The 21,844-nt window shown below is 47.6% G+C and overlaps 8 protein-coding genes across 8 annotated transcripts; 3 read left to right on the forward strand and 5 right to left on the reverse strand.

Moving 5' to 3' along the window:
- Nucleotides 1-121: 121 nt before the first annotated feature.
- Nucleotides 122-2,459, reverse strand: PENARI_c001G02777 (putative pentafunctional AROM polypeptide; the record flags this gene model as incomplete). The annotated part of the gene is made up of 2 exons (XM_022626334.1): nucleotides 122-328; nucleotides 381-2,459. 2 exons carry the CDS (start codon nucleotides 2,457-2,459, stop codon nucleotides 122-124), a joined length of 2,286 nt encoding a protein of 761 aa, XP_022493912.1.
- Nucleotides 2,460-2,639: 180 nt separating this feature from the next.
- PENARI_c001G06380 (uncharacterized protein) lies at nucleotides 2,640-3,882 on the reverse strand (the record flags this gene model as incomplete). The annotated part of the gene is made up of 2 exons (XM_022626638.1): nucleotides 2,640-2,818; nucleotides 3,852-3,882. 2 exons carry the CDS (start codon nucleotides 3,880-3,882, stop codon nucleotides 2,640-2,642), a joined length of 210 nt encoding a protein of 69 aa, XP_022493513.1.
- Nucleotides 3,883-4,510: 628 nt separating this feature from the next.
- On the forward strand, nucleotides 4,511-4,677 carry PENARI_c001G10208 (uncharacterized protein; the record flags this gene model as incomplete). Its single annotated transcript, XM_022626932.1, has 2 exons — nucleotides 4,511-4,536; nucleotides 4,584-4,677. The coding sequence occupies 2 exons, from the start codon at nucleotides 4,511-4,513 to the stop codon at nucleotides 4,675-4,677; spliced, it is 120 nt and encodes a 39-aa protein (XP_022493351.1).
- A 1,919-nt stretch (nucleotides 4,678-6,596) lies between these two features.
- Nucleotides 6,597-9,043, forward strand: PENARI_c001G09168 (uncharacterized protein; the record flags this gene model as incomplete). Its single annotated transcript, XM_022626845.1, has 9 exons — nucleotides 6,597-6,749; nucleotides 6,810-6,923; nucleotides 7,011-7,440; nucleotides 7,497-7,528; nucleotides 7,582-7,785; nucleotides 8,101-8,434; nucleotides 8,492-8,550; nucleotides 8,632-8,722; nucleotides 8,775-9,043. The coding sequence occupies 9 exons, from the start codon at nucleotides 6,597-6,599 to the stop codon at nucleotides 9,041-9,043; spliced, it is 1,686 nt and encodes a 561-aa protein (XP_022493953.1).
- Nucleotides 9,044-10,374: 1,331 nt separating this feature from the next.
- Nucleotides 10,375-11,232, reverse strand: PENARI_c001G04620 (uncharacterized protein; the record flags this gene model as incomplete). Its single annotated transcript, XM_022626481.1, has 2 exons — nucleotides 10,375-10,812; nucleotides 10,861-11,232. The coding sequence occupies 2 exons, from the start codon at nucleotides 11,230-11,232 to the stop codon at nucleotides 10,375-10,377; spliced, it is 810 nt and encodes a 269-aa protein (XP_022493561.1).
- A 1,417-nt stretch (nucleotides 11,233-12,649) lies between these two features.
- On the forward strand, nucleotides 12,650-14,286 carry PENARI_c001G01506 (UbiD family decarboxylase; the record flags this gene model as incomplete). The annotated part of the gene is made up of 2 exons (XM_022626236.1): nucleotides 12,650-13,711; nucleotides 13,759-14,286. 2 exons carry the CDS (start codon nucleotides 12,650-12,652, stop codon nucleotides 14,284-14,286), a joined length of 1,590 nt encoding a protein of 529 aa, XP_022493027.1.
- Nucleotides 14,287-14,577: 291 nt separating this feature from the next.
- PENARI_c001G08518 (uncharacterized protein) lies at nucleotides 14,578-19,102 on the reverse strand (the record flags this gene model as incomplete). The annotated part of the gene is made up of 8 exons (XM_022626801.1): nucleotides 14,578-14,864; nucleotides 14,920-16,264; nucleotides 16,313-16,441; nucleotides 16,484-16,526; nucleotides 16,583-16,590; nucleotides 17,606-17,697; nucleotides 17,749-18,924; nucleotides 18,976-19,102. 8 exons carry the CDS (start codon nucleotides 19,100-19,102, stop codon nucleotides 14,578-14,580), a joined length of 3,207 nt encoding a protein of 1,068 aa, XP_022493079.1.
- Nucleotides 19,103-19,744: 642 nt separating this feature from the next.
- On the reverse strand, nucleotides 19,745-21,820 carry PENARI_c001G03133 (fungal specific transcription factor domain-containing protein; the record flags this gene model as incomplete). The annotated part of the gene is made up of 3 exons (XM_022626358.1): nucleotides 21,117-21,820; nucleotides 20,813-21,064; nucleotides 19,745-20,746 (listed from the first exon to the last, which is right to left on the reverse strand). Exons 1-3 carry the CDS (start codon nucleotides 21,789-21,791, stop codon nucleotides 19,745-19,747), a joined length of 1,929 nt encoding a protein of 642 aa, XP_022493484.1. The 5' UTR covers nucleotides 21,792-21,820.
- Nucleotides 21,821-21,844: the final 24 nt, after the last annotated feature.

Below are 21,844 nucleotides of genomic sequence, written 5' to 3' on the forward strand. Positions count from 1 at the left end.
TTATTATGCACATCTGTAATATTAGTTTTAGGTGTATAATGACAACGGCTTCTCTCGATCCAGAAGAACTTCCGAATGCAGTGACGTGGGTGAGGCATCATCATCATCAGCAGCAGCATTATCAAGTGTGAAAATACCCGCTTTTAGTGGCCTCCTCCTCCACAGCTCGTCGCATCACATGTACAGGTGCCGGTCGGTTGGTGAACAACTCATACTGCGCAATACCCTGTTTGACAAGGACTTTCAATCCATCGACGACAATCCATCCGGTCTTTGATAGCGGAAGGATCTGCTCCATCAGTGACGTTTTTAATGGACCATACGCAACCTAGTAAATATGTTAGCTATGTGTTGCATTTTCAGCCAAATACACATCATACCTCAACAAACACACCACCAGTTCGACTTCCAAGCCATTGATCAGATATTCGGAATTCGACAGGTAATTGGCTGTCAACATCTTGACCGGGGATGCAAGATACAACAATCGTTGGTAGGCGAGAATCCGATGGCCAGGGATCCTTGATTGATTCAATGACATCCAAGTGTAGAGCATGATCGCCTTTGGACATTGCCCATTGGTTGTAGTAGTCGGCAAGCTTCCGTGCGTTCGAAGGTGTTCTGTTATAAATAAACATACGCCTGACTCCCAGCTGGTAGCAAGCGTAGGCAGCTGCATGGGCCATTCCACCAGCGCCTATGATCAGAGCTGTGCTGCCGTCACGAATTGCGTTTGCTGGAGATAGGTGGCCGTGGATGCAATCCTTGACCCCAATATAATCCGTGTTGTAGCCACGCCAGAAGAACCGTCTATCTCCATTGGGCTGAGATTCATGCTCCAACACCACGGTGTTCACCGCGTTTATGTCTCTTGCGTCTGGATTGATGTCTTCGAGACAGGATAAGATCTGGGTTTTGAATGGCAGGGATATTGCGATGCCACGGAAGAGGTTATTAGGGGAGGCCGAAGCTAGCATCTGAGGGATATTTTCAAAGCCATCAATGCTCTTAGCTTTGTATTCATGTGGCAGTCCACACGAGGTATAAGCTGCCTGATGCATCGCCGGAGACAGGCTCTGGCTGACATTTTGCCCGACTATGGCAAATGATTTCTTCAAGACTAAAGAAAAGGCTTGAAGAGCTTCTTGTGTCTCCCTTAGAGGGAGCCATGGGCCTTCGTAATTGGAAGGTATTGATACCGGAGACAAGGTAGAATTCAAAAACATGGATGCCCGACCTGATGTGCTTTCATTGTACGCAATCACCGGGATCCCCAAAGAATCCATCAGGTTTTGACGAAAAATGGCGCAGGAAATTGCGTTGTCTGGGGAGCCCAATTTACCGGTGAGCCGAATAGCGTCAAATCCTAGCTCTTTAACCCGTCGGCGGACAATGTGGATATCGGGAGATGACAGGGTCAGCCCAATGGGCTCAGATTGGGTGTGCACGGCGATCAGTTTCGTGTGCCCCTTTGCCGCCCTAATACTTTGTGCATACTCAGTAGCGCCCACGAGATGGCATGTGAGAGCTTCGGGAGCCACGCGCAGTGCTATTTCCACAAAGACAGAATAGTCCGTTCGTTGGTCTGCTCTGGCATCGAGAATGATAGGAACACGAGTCTGATTTCTGAGAGTTGTCATGTGCCACGAAAGCCTTGCCGCTAGCCCTTGGTTGAAGTCCTCAGGGAACAGTGTAAGATGGATTGCATCGGCACCACTATCCAAAACTTCCAAGTCTAAGTGGGCTCCGTCCAACTGGCTTAAAGACAACATTAGGGCATATGTATAGGTTGTAGAGAAAGCATCGGCGGAGAAGAGCTGTTTTTGGGGATTGCCAAATATGCGATGTAGGAAAGTCACAAAGACGCGTTCAATCTCCTTGAGTTTTAGAGGTGCGTAGAGCTGGTCTTCATTTTGTTGGCTCGGGTCTTGTGTAATATTGAAGAAGTCGAAGTTGGAACAAGACTCAAAAAACGCATTTCCAATACCGAGGACACGTTCAAACTTCTCGGGGTTTGCTTGGATAAATTGGCGAAGGGTTGCCTCGTCTCTCCTCACATATATCACCGGATGGTCCCGTGCGAAGGCCTTCAACAATTGTTTTTGAGACGCGCTTGCCGTAATCCCAAGACCAACAATCACACAGCCCTTTTGATGCTTTGTCAGGAGTTCTTGGGATAGCTCCGTTTCTACTTCGCGATACCGTGCGAACCCATAGGTGGCAATGAAGTTCTGAGGAGAAGAGTTGACCTGGCTGTGGAAGAATGCATCATAATCGATTAACTTTCGCCGAAGAGCGATAGAGGCTATGAGCCCTAGTGTTTTCTTGCCTGCTCCAACAAAACCAACCAGCAAAATGGTCGCATCCGCGTTGTATCTTCGGGAGGTAGGTTGTTCATGAAGACCAGGTGTGACCGGGGGAGATCCCAACGATGCTGGTCCCGTCCTAAGTGAAGGCATGTCTAATAGAGGCCAGCCTTGCTGTTGTTTGGAAGATGTCAGTTATAAGATGGGACCTTGCTAAGTCGTTGCTGCCCATTTAACGTCGGGTAAATTATATCCGATCACGTGACCGGGCACCATCATCCCTTCGGTCATCACTGCAGCATCAAGTATGCAAGTGCATCTGCTGACAGATGTCTAGTCCTCGGCCTTCAAAAAGGCAGCGAATCTGCCGGGCGTGCGATCAATGTCGTCGACGCAAGTCCAAATGTGACGGGGAACAGCCGAGTTGCGCGATCTGCCGCGGGGCTGGTCGAACTTGCACTTATCAAAACGGCGGTGGGCGACGAGGGCTGCCTCCTGGATATGTCCGAAGCCTGGAGACAGTACTTGGACTTATTATCCAACATGTTCCGAACAGCGAGAACGCAGTCCATGATATTCTGTACAAATCAAGAAACAATATCAACTTCTTCGCAACTGATCCCGCAAAGACATGGCGAAAGTCTCGACTGGCCAAAGAAATGCCGAAACTCCTTGATCATGATTTCCAGGAAGATTCGATGTTAACTCTTCCCGACGAGTCTGATTGGGACACGTTTGAGATGACGAATACACCTGGCACGGTTCCAGCTGATACCAGGCCTGCAAGCTCGAGACCGGATGAACTCGTGCGGCAGCCTACCCCAAGAATTGAGCTCAGAACGATAGAATGCGTTGATTCATCATTCCCGCTGGATACAATCGACATGCTGCAAACATACTTCACGCATACGCATTGCTGGTTTCCGATTTTAGAACGACATGATTTGTTTAGGGCAATGCACACTGGATCCACACTAGAACCAGTCCATGATAATGGATCACGCTTAGCCCTCTGGGCAGTCGTGGCATATCAGTCATGCATGGAGAATGATAGCGATGCTCTGAAGCCAAATACCGTGCAGATCGAGCAATCGATCCATTCCCGGATCATGGCGGAATCGTCAGACTTGAAACTAAGCCACGTTCAAGCTTTGGTAATTCTAGTACTTCTCCGGTTAAAGCTTGGGGATATTCTACATGCGTGGAGGCTAGTTGGCTTGGCTTCCAGGATGCTGGGGACATTATCCGCAGCGTCCAAGAAAGGCCGCTACTGTCATACCTTCCATGGATGTGTTCTTCTCGACAACATTTTATCTGCCCTTGTGGACAAATCGCCTTCTTTTTCCTTACAAGAGCAAGAGGAAGAAGGCCCGGTAAAGAAGGACAGCATGGAGGAATGGGACGTTTGGTCATCACCCCAGCAAGCCCCAGGAGATGCACGCCGAAACACTCGCAAGGGACCCCTTCGCACATTAAGCATATTCAATGATATCAATCACCTCATGGTATACCTGGGGCGAATATTATATTTGCCCGCCGACATACCTTCCGTGGGTAGGAACGAGCTTTCAGTCATTATACAAGCTGGGCAGAGAGGTTGTATGGAAAAATACCCACATAACTATAGTACAGCGCAAGCCACTCCTCCTGTTCTCACACTGCATCTCGTCTATGACTTCGTGATGTTGACACTCCTCCGGCGAAACAAAACGATTGATATGAGTGGGAAACGCTTGATGGAGACGTATTTGCAATCCACCATTCGACTACTAGACCTATACCTGGAAATGGATGGGTCATCAAACACATCCCCGCTCCTCACTTGCTTCGCTTCACAGTGCCGGCAGTGCTTGCATATCATATTCCCCGAACCCGAGAGTCGGGAGAGACAAACGTTCGAGAACCATCTTGCTCTCTATCTTCCAAAGCCGAAGACAACAATTTTTGAAAACTCGTTGTCTACCCAACAAACAATAAGCAACAATCCAATTCCTGAGTGTTCAACTCTCGGTGCCCATGATACCCCACCAAATCTTCGTCTTGAAGGTCTTGTGCATCCGTCCGCCCTTGACATCCCGAACATACAACTTGAAGCGCCCGTTCCTTCTCTTCCAGTCAATATCACTCACCCTCCTCTTACTTCTACCGGCGAACCAGCTGGTGGGTACCCAGAAGGAGACGGATTTGACGCATTATTTGAAGAAATGGTCACCTCAATTCCAGCAGACAGGTATGGTGATTCGCCCGTATGATGGTTTATATGCTAACTTATTTTAGACAGGAACCGATTTTTGCCCAAAATCTGGGATTCTGTGCTGGAGATCTGGATACGGACTTTTTGGAACAACTGCAACGCCCGCTGGGCGCTTAAGATAAGGAAGTGAAAAATACGAATGTGTGTGCCGTCGTAGTAAATGCATAACGTATTCAGTAAGCGAGTGGTTCCGCGTGAGCGATTGGTCCAGCTGTAATACACCTTGAAAGTGATAAATACAATGTTTAAGTTCCACACTCGTGGCCTAATAGGAAATCTACCTCTCAAGTTATATTGTAGATAAGTAATTACTTATGGATCTAGTGATCAGCATTGAACCTGCTATATAGAGTATAGTTCAGAAGAAATGCTCTCCATTAAATAGGATCTCTCTCTCATTGAAGAGAGATTAGACCTAAACGTTGGCCTTGACATACATGCTTCCGTAGCGTCATTCATCGTGTAATTTCAACAAAGGGGAACCCGACCCTGCCTCTGCCTACCTGTTTGCAAGCCAGGTACGGCCACTGGGGGCAGTGGGAGGTAGTGAGAGGAGAACACCTAGAGATGGTAGTAGAAGGGCAAATGGTGCCTGCATTACCATCCTGTAATCTAGAAAGTATTATATACCACACGAATCCTGAGTCATTATATACACCGTTATTTTAGCTAGGACTAGACTCCCAACGGGACCACGGGGATAGGACTTAGGAATGACCCTACTCTCATGGGACTCCAATGCAGATGTCCAAGTGCTATTTGTGATCTCGCCCTTTTGTGATAATTGTTCGGTGATAAAGCTGTCCAGCTCACACGCCTCACCTTTACGACTCAAATGTTTGTTATAAGCATTTAAACGCAGCATGTGAACCCAATTTTCTCCAAATTGGTGAGATCACATCAATTCGGACCCAGGAAGGAAAAATTGTCCATAGACGCTCCAGAAACAAGAATTGGATCTCATAAAAGATGAATCGTAGTGAAGTTGCATTGCTGAAATGTGCAGGCGCTCCTGCTTTGTGTGATCAGATCTGTCGAACTATTAACCCGCTATTCGCCCCGTCTTGCTGAGGGACAAGAGAAACCGCTCTTTCTCTTGTCTGCAAATAATTAATCAATCTGATGAAGTAGATAGAAACAACACAATTTTGCCGGCAGTTGACCCAAGAAGGGTGTTTTTCAAACATTATTGGCTCTGTGGCTCGACTTACTCTGGGTAGTAGGTTTACTGCGTTATGATTAGCCTCGGTACCATCTCTCAAAGCCCTTCACAGCAATTGAACCGCACTACATTCTTTTTCTGCGCCCAAATCCTGAGAGGAAAGATTGATTCAAGTGATGAGACTATATTCTGTTCGTGGTGCCCTGAGCAAGGTTAAGGAACGTAGCCGTAGCTTAGATATACCTTGGCCGTAACCCGTTCATTACTGTTCAGATCTGACACGCCGTTTAAGAGGTATTAAAAAAAGAACCCCCCTTTCAAGGCGCAGATTGATAGGAAACAGGCAAAGTAAAAAAGAAAAAAAGAAAGAAAGAAAACTCCGATAGGGGGAATCGAACCCCCGGCTGTCGTGTGAGAGACGACGATGTTAGCCACTACACCATATCGGACGGGTACGACGAATTACGCTTTTTAGTTTAATTTGTCCACTTGCAGTTTAGCGCTCTTTGTCCTTATGCCTCCCCGTGCGTGGTTCTATATAGTCCCCTGTTCCTCCCCCCTAACACCCAACAACCTAGGTCATTTTTCTTTTCGCTCCCCGGTTATTCCTAGGCCTTATAGGTGAGGCATTTTTGCTATTGATCCGGATCACCGAGCTCCTAAGCTCTGCCAACCCCCACGCCCAACAATTCCATTCCTGGTAGCAGACAGTGCAAGGCGGCTAATCTTTTCTTTCTCTTTTCCTTTTTTCCCCCAGAGACCAGCTATACTTAGACCGCGTGCATCAATCAATCCCATTCTCCATCAAAGAAGGTACTTGTCATGGTCCAAGTCCAGCACCAAGACACCGTCCCGTCGATGCCTGCAGTACGCCATGTGGACACTGGCCTCGCTGCTGCCCGCTCATTCCCGGGACCTGGTCGGGCCGCTCTACCAGCAAACTAAGCAGATGCTGGAAGATCTGAGCGTCGAAGCCGATGAGCATAGCAGCGTCAGTACCGCACTGGCCCAGGCATGGGTCCTGGTCGTGTGACGTTTGAGTCTATGCGGACGTATCACCGTCAAGCGTGGCCCTTCCTCCCCGCAGTGCGGAGACTTTATCGAGGTGGAGGAGAGGCGCCGAGTGTTTTGGATGACCTATTTCCTAGACCATGTCATCACCATGCGTGATGACTGGCCGATTACCTTGAATGAACATGTGGTAAGCGGTACTATCCCAACGGACAGTTATCGAACCCTTGAAGGCAGTACGAGCTAGCTAATACTTCTGTCCTCATCGACTTGAAAGATCGGCACCCGACTTCCCGCTCCAGACGCCGGGTTCCAAAGCGGGAGCCACGGACTGGGACCGTTCTTGTCAGAAGCCATGACGGAAGCCATGACGGAACCCACCCTCAAAGTGCGGTCCTCGTTTAACGAGTGTCTTATCCTGGCCACCATCTGTGGCCGTAGTCTTCTGCAAAGTCAACGGTATCATATCTCGAAAGCCTATGGGGACATGACCATGGACTGGACGGAGCAACGCCGGTGGCTGGATAGCATCCTCACGAACCGACTCCAAGTCTTGTCGCAGTGCTACTCAGCATCCACAGAATCTAACGACTCCCTTCTGTTATTCGCCAACATTCTCGGCCAGGAGACGGTGATCTACTTCTGCAAAGCGATGACCGACACGGCCGCGGGGCTGGGCTGGATGGCCCTCTCAATGGGAATCCCGAGTTCATCCAGTATCAATATCGGGCATTAGAGGCGTCCACCAACATCATTAGTTTAGCTTCCACCCTACGGGAGCTGCCATTTTCGAGGGTATGCCCAGGGACGGGAACTCAAACAACGGAATGCTGACTCTCCTTTTTCAGGCCCACCCATTGACACCGATCCCACTCTTTCTCTGTGCCGAATTCCTATACAACGACATGCACAACGAGTCTTTTCAGCCGCGATTGCAGGAGCTCTTCCACGTTCTTCGCGAGCTGAAGAACGTCAACAACCCCAAGCAGAGCTATCTGGATCTGCTTCCACGTTCCTGCATCTCTAAAACCGCAGAGCTATTCAGTCATAGTGTGGGGGCGAGCAGTTCAAATAGCGGATGAGCGCGCCGGGCTACATGGAAAGGGCAAGATCGAACACTGTGGCTTATTTGACGTTTGTGTGAATATTAGACAAGCTCACTTCGATCCCTTCATTCACTCTGCACGAGTAGTTTCCATCTTCTCCTGGGCCTGTAATCACGAATCCTTCTTACTCATATTGTACGTAGTCATAGTCCGCTCAATAATATCCTCGTCGACCGTCGGTGCCGGTCTCATTCCCACCAACACCCTTCCCATGGACCAGATCCAGAAGATGCAACTTGGAAGTTAATATCCCCATCGAAGAATCAGACCACACTGAACCGATCCGCCGGGTTCTTGTTCACCACCCAGTGGATGCTGCTCTTGTACAGCCCGTCGGTGATCCGATTGATGATATCCAAGACCACCACAACTTCCAAGGTGGACCAGACTACCTCTACTTCTACCTCTACGGAGGCCACCCAGCCTCCTAGCAGCACTACTCCTGCCAACGACCACGAGCCTACCCAGCCTGGTTTGGCCGATAATTGTGACAAATTTCACTTCGTGGTTGATGGTGACAGCTGTGAAAAAATTCAGAAAGATGCTAGCATCAGCCAAGCGCAGTTCTCCAAGTGGAACCCTTATATCAATGACAGTATGTTTTTCACTGCGTGGCCGTTTGCATTTGACAAATTCCACTAATCGTGAGCAGAATGTTCTAACCTTTGGCTGGACTACTACGTCTGCACCCACGTTCCCGGCGCCGAGACCGTCACTGCCAACCCCAAGCCCACCGACGATGGCCGCCCCACGCTGGCTGGAACCGCCAAGGACTGCGACAGATAACACAAGGTTGTCTCTAGGGACCAGTGTGACACCATTGAGGCCAACAACCAGATCACCGACAAGCAATTCCGCAGCTGGAACCCTGCTATTGATGACAGTACGTATAGCCCTTTTCTTCTATCAATGTGACTGACGGACGTGTTATTCAGAGTGCTCCAACCTGGTTCTCGATCTCTTCGTCTGTGTCCATGTTCCTAATGCTTCTAGCACCCATGGACCTACGCCGCAGATGCCCAGCCTCGATCAGAACTGCAAGAAGTACCACAATGTTGGTGATGACGAGGGCTGTTATCAAATCAACCAGGATGCTGGCATTACCCTCAGCCAGTCCGCAAGTGGAACCCCACTGTTGATGCCCAGTGTAGCAACCTCTGGGCTGGTTATTATGTCTGCACTGGTGTATAAGCGGTCTCTGTAACAAATATAAGTAGGATCGTTGAATAATGGTCGGAGCAAGAATTTTACTTGAGTCTCTATTTTACAAAGAGCTTAGACGAAAAATTTGAATGAAAATGAGGGTCCAGTCTTTGATCAGTTTCCTGCATACTATCAAAAGCTTTGCGCGCTTGTTTCTTTGATCATCACGAATCACTTAATTTGAGCATCGGCACAGATCATACTCAAGATAAGAATCGCATTTAAGATTCCAATTTCACCATCTCTCCTAGTCTATTAACTCGAATGATTTATTGTGGTTTAACGCATGGGATGATCAATCAGGTTGACACATCTCAACATTTTGCCGAAATATATAATTGAACCGACTTTGTTAAGATGATTATAGAAGAATATATAACTTTTGAAGTGGTAAGCGGCTCTTCTGCGGTCCTAGCCAAATGGTATAGACTAATCTATAGCTTAGCTTGCTACTAGTTCTAAAGATGTAGCCTTTTAATAGGAATTCGATAAAGTACTCGAAGAAGCTAAGAACCTCTATCATGACTATGGCTGGCTCACTAATAATTATCGAAAAGACGAATGTCTCGACGTAATAAAAAAATTTGTATTATGATTAGGATTGAATAAGAATGTATGAATCATTTTTCAATCATTTTTCAATCATTGAATATCGGATATCTTTATCTCTATCTACTTTCATCGATCACGCAGAAGAACAGAGAAAACCTACCAAAGGTTTACAAGAGATCAACCAACCTCTAGTATATAGTGTCAGTGTACTCTTAATCAAGACAAGCTTTACTTCGCCTGATAGAGTTTGGTAGAACTTAGCAGAGCAGAGCCGCATCCCCCATCCCCACATTCTACGTTGTTTACTCCTATCCTAACCGAGTCTCACTTTCGCACACCCCAATCGAAGAACAAAATGGCCAGTAGTGCACCTAGAGTTGCTCTCAAAGAGCGTCGCGACTCGCCATCCTAAGTGGACAAGAAAGCCGAGGCATTAGTCAACCAAATCCGCAAGAGTAAACACTCCATCGTCTTTACTAGTGCCGGTGTCTCCACGTCAGCTGGTAAAGGAATCCAGTAAATACGAATAATGGATTCACAAAGGGTGGATGAGCGTGTGCGATGATGGTCTCGTGGATTGAATCGACGAGATGAGCTTTTTCCTTATATGAGTGATGAAGTATTTGCCTGGCCCGTCTTACCATTTTTACATTTTGCTTAGGCAAGCTCAGAAATACTACAAGATATCCGAACCACAAAAGTCAACCTTTCTTGTACTGCAAGCTGTATTGATTGATGTATATCAGCTTTTCCAAAACATGAGGGTCTAAATTTAAGAATTCACGACTCGATTCTTCCAACGTGCAAGCCCCCAGTGATAGCAATGTCCGCCCCGGTAGTATAAGCAGAGGCATCACTCAACAGGTAAATCACAGCCCCAGTCAAGTCATTAAAGTTCCCAATTCGAGACAACGGAGGGGCAGTGTCCATAATGGCAGAGTCCTCCGGGGATTTTTTATCCCGCACAACCCGAGTCTGTTCTGAGTCAATGAATCCGGGAGAAATCGAGTTGACGCGAATTCCATCAGAAGCCAACTCGACACCCAATGCCTCTGTGAGCATCCTCACAGCGCCCTTTGAGGCATTGTAAGCAGACATGCGGTGTCTGGGAAGGACTGTATGTGAGGTAATGGATGCAACTTGGACGATGCTTCCCGAGGTTCCCTGTTTCAGAAGTTGCCTAGCCACTAGCTGGGTTGTGAAAAACGTTCCCAGGACCTACAATTCATTAGCATGCTAATTGGAAGCAGGAATGACAGAACTGACGTTGATGTCTTGGATTCTTTGTGCCTCAGCCCAGGTCTGCTCGATAAAAGGCTTGTCGATGGCAATCCCTGCCGAAGTAAATGCCCCATGCACAGAGCCGAGGAATTCAACGGCCCTGTTAAACGAGGCGGTGAGACTTTGCTCGTTGGATACGTCCGTCTTCAAGTAAATGGTTCTCACGCCATATTGCGCTGCGAGCGTGTTGTACTCATCAACCGGCTTGTCCCTGATGTCCAGGACGGCGAGGTTTCCCCCATATTCAGCAATTGCGCGGACTACCGCGAACCCAATTCCTTGTCCGCCACCGGTTATAATGTAGTTCCGGCCTTTCAACTCAAACAGTGGACGGACGTCGCGCAGAAGAGTAGTCATGTTGGGCGTTCAGGTTATGGTTCAACTTTTTTAAAATCTTCACCTAGTTCCCTCGCATCTTATTTATTTTTTTCAAGACATAATATAACCATCAAAATATTCGCCATCTTTTCCAATCTACCTTGGGTTCCGCCGAAGGAGAGCGGGGTGGTGCGGCCGAGTGTCTTCCAAACAATGCGTTTCGGAATGCTGTCGGAATGGTCGATCTTTGCCTGATCAGGCTCAGGCTACTGCAGTAACTTACCAACAACTCCAATAATGTGGATGTTAACCCTAACTAGTATACGTCGGGTAATTTTTCTTATTTATGTAAACGTATATTGAACCAAAAGATAACATGTAATTTCTATGTAATATTACTTCCTTAGTCCATTCCACCGTTCAAAGTCATCCGTATGAATCCCAAAGCTATCCAACATTCGCCCGACACTTTGATTGACTAGGTCTTCCAAACTAGTTGGTCTAGTATAAAATGCAGGCACTGGAGGAAACATGATGGCCCCTGCTTTTCTTAAGGCCAACATATTGTCCAGATGAATATCACTCAAAGGAGTTTCGCGAACAACCATCATCAACTTTCTCCCCTCTTTCAATGAGACATCTGCCGCTCTTGAGATCAAGTCATCACAAAAGCCCATGCGCACAGCGGCGAGGGTCTTCACACTACAGGGAACAACAATCATCCCGTCATGGAGAAATGAGCCACTCGAGATGGGCGCGGCTAAGTCTCGGCTGGCGTAGTTGTAGGTTGCCAAGTCGCGAAGTTGCTGGTCGACAAGATCGGTTTCATATTTCAGTGTCACAGATGCCCATTTACTCATGACAAGGTGTGTCTCGACGTTCAGTTTTCGAAGTTGCTCAAGGAGACGAACCGCAAATATGGTCCCGGTTGCACCGGTAACACCGACGACTATTCGCTTCGGGTGTTGACTGCCCGACTGAGAATAACATCGACATGGGGTGTGCGAAATGAGAGGTTTCTTTGTAGTAGGGTTTGTGTTTGGGAGTATTTTAGATATTGCATAAGAATGACGGGTATTCTTGAGGTGGTTTGAAAACCCGAGGAATTTAGTTGAGAGGTAGTTCATCATGAAACGTTATCTTTGCATTTCAAACAAGGGGCAGAATATTTGGGTATAAGGGTAGCTTTCAAGGAACAAGGAAAATGCTGTTGGCAATTTCCGCAGAACCGATGCTCCACAAAGGGGAATAGCTGAGTTATTCCGGTGCTGGACATCCTCGGTGGAGCCATGGCTTGTTAGCGTGCCAGCCTTGATCGGAAGAGTTTGCTTCGATCGGAACAGCATGCCAACGCTATTTCCAAAAGAGCAATAGCCAACTAATAGGCATCATTTAGATTTTAAAAGTAGCCACAGGATATTTCATCAAATTCCTGAAAATTTGGTTGTCAAACAGCATGTCTTCGTCCATCACAAAACAATCCTCAACTTGCAGGATGCTTGCACGCCGTGGTATCCGCAGATTTCTTAATACCCGGGGCTTTCATCACTATTCGCCATCAATGAGCCCTGCAACGGAGTTCCGTTCGTTTCTTAACGCCCTCCGGGAAAACGGAGACCTAGTTGATATTCACCATGAAGTCGACCCTGACCTCGAGATCGGCGCAATTTCTCGTCGAGTGAGCGAGAGAGACGCCAAGGTACCACTCTTTCACAATGTAAAAGGTGCACAACGGGGGCTATGGAAAATGACGTCCAACCTTCAAAGCTTAAGTCAGTCTCCTGAATCTCGATATGGCAGGATTGCATTGGGTCTCGGTCTACCGGTCGATGCGCAGTGGAAAGAGATAAATAATCGACTATTGAGAGCTAAATACATCAAACCGGCACAGTCTCAGGTGCTTGAGACTGGGCCATGCAAAGAAAATAAACTGTTTGGTGATGAGATCGATCTCACGCAGCTTCCAGCACCACTGCTCCACCAGAATGATGGCGGGAAATACATCCAAACCTATGGAATGCATATTCTTCAATCACCAGACGGATCGTGGACCAACTGGTCCATTGCCCGTGCTATGGTCAATGATAAACGCAAGCTTGTTGGGCTTTGTATTCCGCCACAACACAATTGGCAGATTCGAGAAATGTGGAGGAAAGAAGGAAAGGATGTGCCATGGGCACTGGCTCTTGGGGTCTCACCGGCAGCGATAATTGCCGCTGCTCTGCCAGTTCCTGATGGGGTGTCGGAGCTTGAATATGTCAATGCACTCACTGGTTCTTCTTTGGATCTTGTTAAATGTGAGACCAACGACCTCCTTGTGCCAGCCACAAGTGAAATTGTATTCGAAGGAACCCTTTCGACAACGGAAACAGCGCCTGAAGGTCCGTTCGGCGAATACTTCGGTCATTCATTTGAACAGGAAGAACGACAGTGCCCTATCTACAATGTCAATGCTATTACATATCGCGATGAAGCAATCATGCCGGTGTCAGTCCCCGGCAAACTTACAGATGAATCGGTGAGCCCTCTTAATATTACGACTATTACAAGCGCTAACATATGAAGCACGTGACGGCTGCCTTGATAGCACCAGAAATTCTGGATATTTGCCTGCAAAACGATCTACCAATTGTTGAGGCAACCTCACCTCTGGAGACGTACGCGAGCTGGGTGGTCCTGAAGGTGGACTCCGAGAAACTTAAAACATTAGGAATATCGTCCAAGGACCTTTGCAACCGGGTTGGAAATACTGTTTTCAATGATAAGAGGTCGTTCCTGGCATCTCGGCTTCTCCTGGTCGGAGATGATATCGACATTTACGATTTCAAGGACGTAATGTGGGCATTTTCATGTCGCTGTCGTCCTGGAAAAGATGATTACTTGTTTGATGATGTTCCTGGCCTTCCACTCGTGCCTTTCATGCTCAACACGCCTCGCCCATGTCGCGGAGGAAAGACCGTGTCTGACTGCTTGCTTGAATCTGAATATACATCGGCAGGACGTAATTGGGAAATGGTGGACTTCAAGAATGCATATCCCAAGGATATTCAGCGAAGAGTTCTGGAAAGATGGGAGGACATGGGGTTGAATTGAGAGAAATTATGTTAGCCTATATTGGTTCTTTCCTTTGTTGATATTCTTAAGATCCGTGCCAACTACGCGTAAGCCTTTTTGCCCATTGGGATTCCTCAAAATCATTAAATCCAACATATTTCACCTAAACAATTGTCATTTGGGGTTCCCTGCCTGTCACGTTCTTTCCACGGCGCTTGCGATACCTAGCAGTGTCATGTCGCAGTAAATACGAGCATTTTAAATAGAAGCATTTGATTTTATAATGAAAGCAATACCAGGTACAATTCTAATACTAGTTCATAGGGATACCTACAACCGAGATTCCGTCTCGCTCGCTTGCCAGGAAGTTCCGAGACGGACTTCCAATACTGCCAGAATTCCATTCTTGACACTCTCAATGGCCTGTGGCAATAGACATCCTAGTTGTTCAGCATTAGCAGCAACACCAGCCCAGGCATGATTGCCTGCAGCTGCTTTGGCAATGCCAGGAAAATCTGGTGTGGGAGTAAAGGAGATGTTCAAGTCCACGTTGTTGACTTTAGATCCAAGACCATTGGGATGAACAAGTTCAAGTGAATTACGAGGCGCATTCCATCCTAGTGGATCGCTCTTAGTGTCAAGATATAACCCACAACAGTAATTTTCACGTACCTTTGTTGCTCAGAACGATCGTGAGTGTCGCGAGTTCATATCGACGCGCAATCCAGTAGACAGTTGCTGGAGAGCCAAACATGTATGTTCCATCACCCACGATTTCGCAGACAAACTTGCCCTTGTTTGTTCCACCCGCTAGATAATCAGTCGCCTTCTTGACACCAAGTGTCGCACCGCCAGACCAACCCAAGCCGCCTGCACCGCAATTCACAAGATGTCCAGGGGTATCGACCTGGAGCTGGTTCGTAATGGGCATTGCATTGGTCACGGTCTCTAAACACCAGATAGTGTCTGACGGGAGACATTCTCGAAGAAAACGACCAAGGTAATGACTGTTCAATGGCGCTTTCATGTCTTCTGGAGTCGCAGCAGCGGCAGCAAGGGCAGCTAGACGCTCCTCGTGTGCTTTCTCGAGTGCTGCACCACGTTGAGTATATTCTCCGGATGCCAAAATGCGGGAGAATACGTTGTTAGAAGTAATCTCAGTATGGAGCTGCTTGGAGGCAATAGTAGCATCGGCACGGAAGGTTTGTTGCGATAAGATGTAAAAGAGAGACAGGTTCTCTTTCAGAGGATCGATGTCGATATGGACAATCTTGGCGTCAGCCGACGGCCGGCAAAGAACGGGGATCCAAGGAACAGCAGCGTGAACCACAAGAATCACATCAGCCTTTGGGATAGCCTCGTGTGTACCGATTCCAAGTCCCAAGGATGCCCGATGAGAGAAAGGAAAGCAAACATCACTGCCAAGACAATCCAGAACCCTGAGCCCGGGAACCGCATCAGCCAGTTTAACCAACTCAGGAAGGGCTGTGTGTTTACGGCCTGTGTGTCCCACGATAACCAAGGGATTTTTTGCAAACACAAGCAGTTCAGCAACGCTCTTGACTCCTTCCTGTGGCAGAGACGCAGGTGCGACAGCAACCCATTGCGATTGATCGATCTGATATGGCTCGATCTCCTCTTCCAAGACCTCCCGGCCCGCAGTCAGATACACTGGACCAGGTGGGTCACTGGTTGCAAACTGTAGAGCTCGGTTGACCATCTGCTTGATGTTTCTACCAGTCCTGATTTCTCCAGTGTACCGACAGTACTGGGACACGATCTGCCGTTGGTCTTTGGCATCTTGAAGCCAGTGAACGTACTCGGTTCGGGATCCTCGCAGCTCGTCATCGATAGTGTATGGCGATAGACCTGCAAAAATGAGGACAGGGCAATAGGCTGCAGAAGCGTTATGAACAGCACATCCCAAAGCTTGTGTTCCAACATCAACATGGACAATAACGGCCTGCGGCTTGCCTGTCAAACGAGCAAAACCATCTGCCATAGATAGGGCGACCATCTGGTTCTGGTTAGTATTATGACATGAGATTGCAAGCTAATATTTCACCTCATGTGGACAAGTAACAATTTCAGGACACTGGCCCTTCTTGTGTGTTTTGCTATAGACAATAGCTTCCATGATGGCTGGGTGGTCAGATCCCAAATTCACAAATACATGGGAGACCCCAGCCTGCTCCTAGTTAGCTGAGAATTTTCTATTGCCGGCATGTTCCCTTACATCCCAAAGTGCCTCAAAAAAGGCTCTAGAAGCAGTATAACTCCTGTCCCCACAGGTTAGCTAGCTATCACGAGGCATGCGAGCAATTGCTTTTCTTACATGTTGCTCTGTGATGAACCGTCTGCGAAAACTCAAAAGAAAGGTGTGCACAGAAGACTTGAATACTGCAGATCTAGGAAACATATTTCTTATCTACAGGATCTAGCTGATTTCTATATTCGTAGCTCTTGCATAATTACTCAGCCGTGTTGGCATGTCAAAGCGTTCCGCCCTCCCCACGCGGTTCCGATGCGCCGAGGGACTATTCCGACACCCGCGAACCAAGGAAAGGTACTGGCCCCTCACTTCAGACTAAGGAAATGAGAATTTATCATAGGTGGCATAAGTTCGTCAAATACTTGGTGTGCTTTCTGGAAGGATATCAATAAATTTAGGGCATTGATACCGACACCACCCTTTGGATGCTAACACCACCCCCTGCCGGAAAGGTCAGGCATTATTCTTTTCTGTTGGACTTATTTCTGCTACAAACTTTTATTTATTGCTCCCCCTACCCTGTATGTATATCGCACCTTAGGTACCTCCAATTACTATGTAAATTGCTAGTAAAAATAAGTCACTCCCGTACAACTGTAGTACCCAATAAGGAATCCAAAATAATTGTTGTTCACATCTTCGAACCTCCCATTCTCCCACCATTTCTCTCGCATTTCATTCCTTTTTACAGTGGCTTCCTCACAGCCTGATTCGCCGTCCGATTCTGAGCCTGAAGCTGAGGTCGATGGTAGAGTACGAAGGTGACTTAATTTTGCTAGTGGCCTGCATAGTAAATGGAAGTATCTCAAGTTTGTGGCAGAAATAAGTCCGGCAGAAAAGAATAATGCCGGGCTTTTCAGGCAAGGGGTGGTTTTAGCATCCAAAGGGTGGTGTCTGTATCAATGCCCTAAATTTATAGGGCTGTGGGTTTACTCCGTTATCTTGGGAAGGAAGGACGTAGTAAAATTCTCAAGCAAAGCTAAAATATCCATTCTCGATCAAAAGTTACATAAACTACAGCTTCATCAACCGTCTGATAAATCCCTTTTCTGAAGCAGCGTGATTCGGTGGCAACAAGTGTTCTACACCACTTGTATTGATGTATGTCGGGCCCGCATCGCGCATCAAATCCGTCATCCCGACTAGTTGCATGGCTGTCTCGATTTCCTCTTTGAGTACTGTAAAGGAATTAGTGAAAATAACCACGCCCAAAGTTTAGCTGTACTCACTATTGACTGCATGCTCTACGCCTTGCTGGCCGTAGTTGATTGAGTAATGAAATGATCTGCCAAGGCCCACTGCTGATGCACCCAGGCAAATGGCCTTGACAACGTCTGAGCCACGACGGAAACCTCCATCGACAAGCACTTTCATCTTTCCAAAGATCTCAGGGCAATAACGGTGAATTTCCAGAAGTATGAGTATCGCTGGCGGCGCAGTGTCGGCTGCGCGACCACCATGATTACTCACAATGATACCGTCGAATCCCACTTGCATTGCAATGCGGGCATCTTCAACGCGCTGAATGCCCTTGACGAGAATCGGTAGCCTGGTGATACTTCTCAACCATTTCAAATCATTCCAGTTGAGGGTTGAGTCGATGAAGGAGCTGTTGGACTTGGCGAATCCCGCGCTCTTTTTGCCTGCAGATTTGGTGTCCTGGGTGACGTTGACCATAGCAGCATTCTCTTCTGCTTTGAGGCGCTCATCCGCCTCTCTCTTCGACATGACTGGTAAGTCAGCAGTGACAAATATTGCCTTGACCTTGCCCGAGTCTGTAGCTTGTCGCACCAGGGCTTCTGTCTTTGGTCGATCCTTGTTGATATAGAGCTGGTAAAAGGCCTGCTTTGGGGTTACATGGAGAATTTCTGACAGCGGATATGATGCCGGGGTAGAAATGCATTGTGCGATTCCCGAAGCCCCAGTGCCTCTAGCGAGAGGTAATTCACCTTCCTCGCAAACCATCATTGCGGCACCGACAGGTGACACGTAGACTGGGATATCGAGATCACATCCGAAAAGGTTTGATCGAGTGACAACTTGAGAGACATTACGCATAATCGCCGGACGAAACCAGATATCGCGGAAAATTTTGCGATTGGCATCTCGTGTAAAATTGTCGTTAGCGGCACCGCTGCTATAAGCCCATGACTTCGGACTGAGCGTGTTCATAGCAACCTGTTCAAAATCGTCCAGATTGATGATGTCTTGTAGAGGAGGTTTCTGATATACTTGATTTGCTGAAGTTGCTGATTTGGGCGATTTTTCTTCCTTGTTCCAATCTTCCGGGATGGTACTCGTATCCAGCTCTCCAACCAGGCGGTCACTGATATCGTTGATCAGGGACGGCGAATGGGTGCTGTTGTACACTTTGGATGCGTCCCGGCCTCCAAACTGGTAGATGACTATTTTCATTAGTCCAAATGTGACAGAAGCAAATATAATGGCTTCCTTACTCTCTGCGCCGCCAGGGTGCTCTGATGCAAACTCTGTGACATTGTACACCTTGCCGTTGACCACAATCCAGATATCGTCTTCGCAAGAGTGCTGTGATATTTCATTGGTAGAGATCTTTCTAGCCATTTTCGCCCGTAGTTTCGAGTTGATATTCACGAAATAGCGTGGTAGTCAATTATTAGCCCTTGATTGAAATGTGGGGTGGGGGGAACACCTGGCGTGGGTGGTTAAACTTCAGGAAAGTGGGAAACAAAGAACGGAATGGCCTTCGGAACCTTTACCGCGCCTGGGACGGCTGAAATGATGGAGGGGACGTAGAGAAAAGAATCCAATCGACCTTACAAGCAAAAAGCCAGCAGTTAACGTGACCCTAAGAGCATGGAGCAGTTATTCTACCTCAAGTCCCTCGGATGACAGTCGATCTTACTGGTATGCACCTTAAGAACTGGTAGCCGGTGACATGCCAATCTAAATTCGGGGCCGAGCTACAAGTGGTAACTACTGTAGTGCGGGTTCCAGGCATCAGGCATGCATCGAAACTGGTCGTAAAACTCTCTTAGGATTTCTTTAGAGAAACTCGGACCAGGCCTCACGGAATAAGTTCGGAATCTTGATTTGTAATTGTAGATGGAATCGGAGCAGCACTTTCGGTAGTCCAGTTGCGACATATATTTTGCGGAATCCTGGTAGACATCTTGCGATCTCTACTTTAGAAGCGAGTTGAAACCGAAGTAAAATCTTTATTGTAGATAGAAAAAATTCACTCCATCACAGTGATCCGTCTTCCGTCATCGTATACTCACCTCTAACATCATCGGTCTGATACAAAGGTGGCTCCACCGAATTCAAACAAGAAGTCAACAGTTTATCCAGCTCATTCCAAATTGTCCCGTTCAGAAATACGTCCATTTGCTGATTGTCATCCTGGTAAAAGGGAACGAGATCGGGCATAGACTCCTGCTGCTGAAAACTGGTTCCGACAGAGGTTAACGGTGGTGACGTGTAAATGAGCGGAACCAGGTCTGCAGGCTCTGGTATATAGGGCACTGCTGGAGAGTCGAAAGATTTCTGCAAGGCGCAACTTGACGGTACCTCAGCCTGAGGGTCCTGTGTTTCGAGATCAAGTGAAAGAATACCAAGTCGAGATAAGAGCCCCACAATTGACAGCAGACGCCGGTGTAGTTGGGCAGAGGAATTTGAGGACGATGAATATGCAGAGCTAAGGTCCAACGCTTCTTTGAGTGGGTTGCAAACATCTTGGGTCAAACATATCGGAGGTCCCTCGCTTGCATTGTCTGGATGACCACGATAGGTAATGATGAGAAGGATTAATGATGTGGCAGAGGTGAGGAAGTGACTGAAGAATGGGTGTTGCTTGCGGTAACTCTCGGTTGTGGCATTAAGATCACGGATAGCAGAGATTGTGCGGATAGCTATTTGCAGACTCGCTGAGACCTTCTCTTGGTCGGGTTTGACGACGCTTTCAGAGAAGAAAAGTGGCCGAAGCAACAAAATACGCATTTGGTTGGCGCGAAGATACAACAACGTTCTGACCGAATCGGGCGGCTCTCTTTCTATCATGTGCAACCCTGGCGGGCCCACAAGGCTTTCTAACACAGATTGTTGCCAGCGATCGATTTGGTAGTTGAGAAATTGGAACTGCTCTGCTTCATAGACCTGCGTGCTGACTGGCATTTTGCTGGTCGCGCTCACGATCTTGGTACTGATGGCGCAGTATGATGCCATAGCTCGGAGATAAGGAGAGTCCTGCTGATGAACAAGAACATTAGTTCTGCTGAAATTATGATTCTTGGTTTTCCTTATTAAGGCACCTACTGGCACAAGTTGGGTGCTATCCAGGGCAGCGTCATCCATATTCCGTGGTAATCCAAGAGCGGCACTCCAGCCATGGTCAAGAACGAAAATACTCCACATTAGTCGCACCGCTTTCGAACGTTCACTTTCATTGGGAAGTGCTCTTTGAAGTGTCTCTGGTCGATGTAGACCAAGTTCCATTGCTAGTGATGCTGAGATACCACACAGTCGCCATGCCATTCTCACTCGGTTTGAAAAAAGATGATAGAGAGCCTATGAAGAAGTCAACAGTGGTTTTTAGACGGCAAAGTCCAGAATATCTTACTCCAAGCAGGACTAAAGTGACTCCTCGCAGACTAACGGTCTCAGAGCAAAGAATACGGTTCAGTTCGTGCTCCACTCCTTCATAGCAATTCTCGATCAATTTGGCGCTCTGATTTTGCTCTGACAGCAGGGCAATGGCTAGGATGAGACGAATAACAATCACATCATAACGACCTGTCAGTCTACTTGAGTTCTTCCCACGTTCCTTTAACTGCGCATATAGTCCATCCGCACAGTCAAGCACTACCGAGATGTCCACAACGGGATGCAATGACCCCACAGCTTCGGAATACAGGACCACAAGCTCCCGTGCGCGTGAATGTGAGATTTCGGTGAAGACTTGAACAGACACATGTTCCAACCTGGAATGGTCTCCATGTGAAACTTGAATCCCGGTTTGAGGACCCTTGTTTGCAGCATTTCCTTCGCCATCGAAACAAGCGTCTAGATTTGGTGACCTCGTCGAAGTAGGGTCCTGTAACTGTGCCAGCTCCAGGCTGGTGAGCTTAAGGCTGTATTCAGCGCTCGTTAATCCTTGATAACGAGGCGCTTGTTCCGGTGGCGGTGACACAGCCAATGTAGCTGGAGGTCGCAGCTTCCGCTTCTTTGAAACTCGTTCTTCGGCTATTGGATCAATGCGAGGTGCTTCCTTAAGATATTGAATCTCCACTTGCATGGACTCAACAAGATCGTTCAGGGATTGCACTTGACTTTGGGTTATAAGTCTAA

Source organism: Penicillium arizonense, assembly GCF_001773325.1.
Source record: "Penicillium arizonense strain CBS 141311 chromosome Unknown PENARI_contig001, whole genome shotgun sequence".
NCBI lineage: Eukaryota > Fungi > Ascomycota > Eurotiomycetes > Eurotiales > Aspergillaceae > Penicillium > Penicillium arizonense.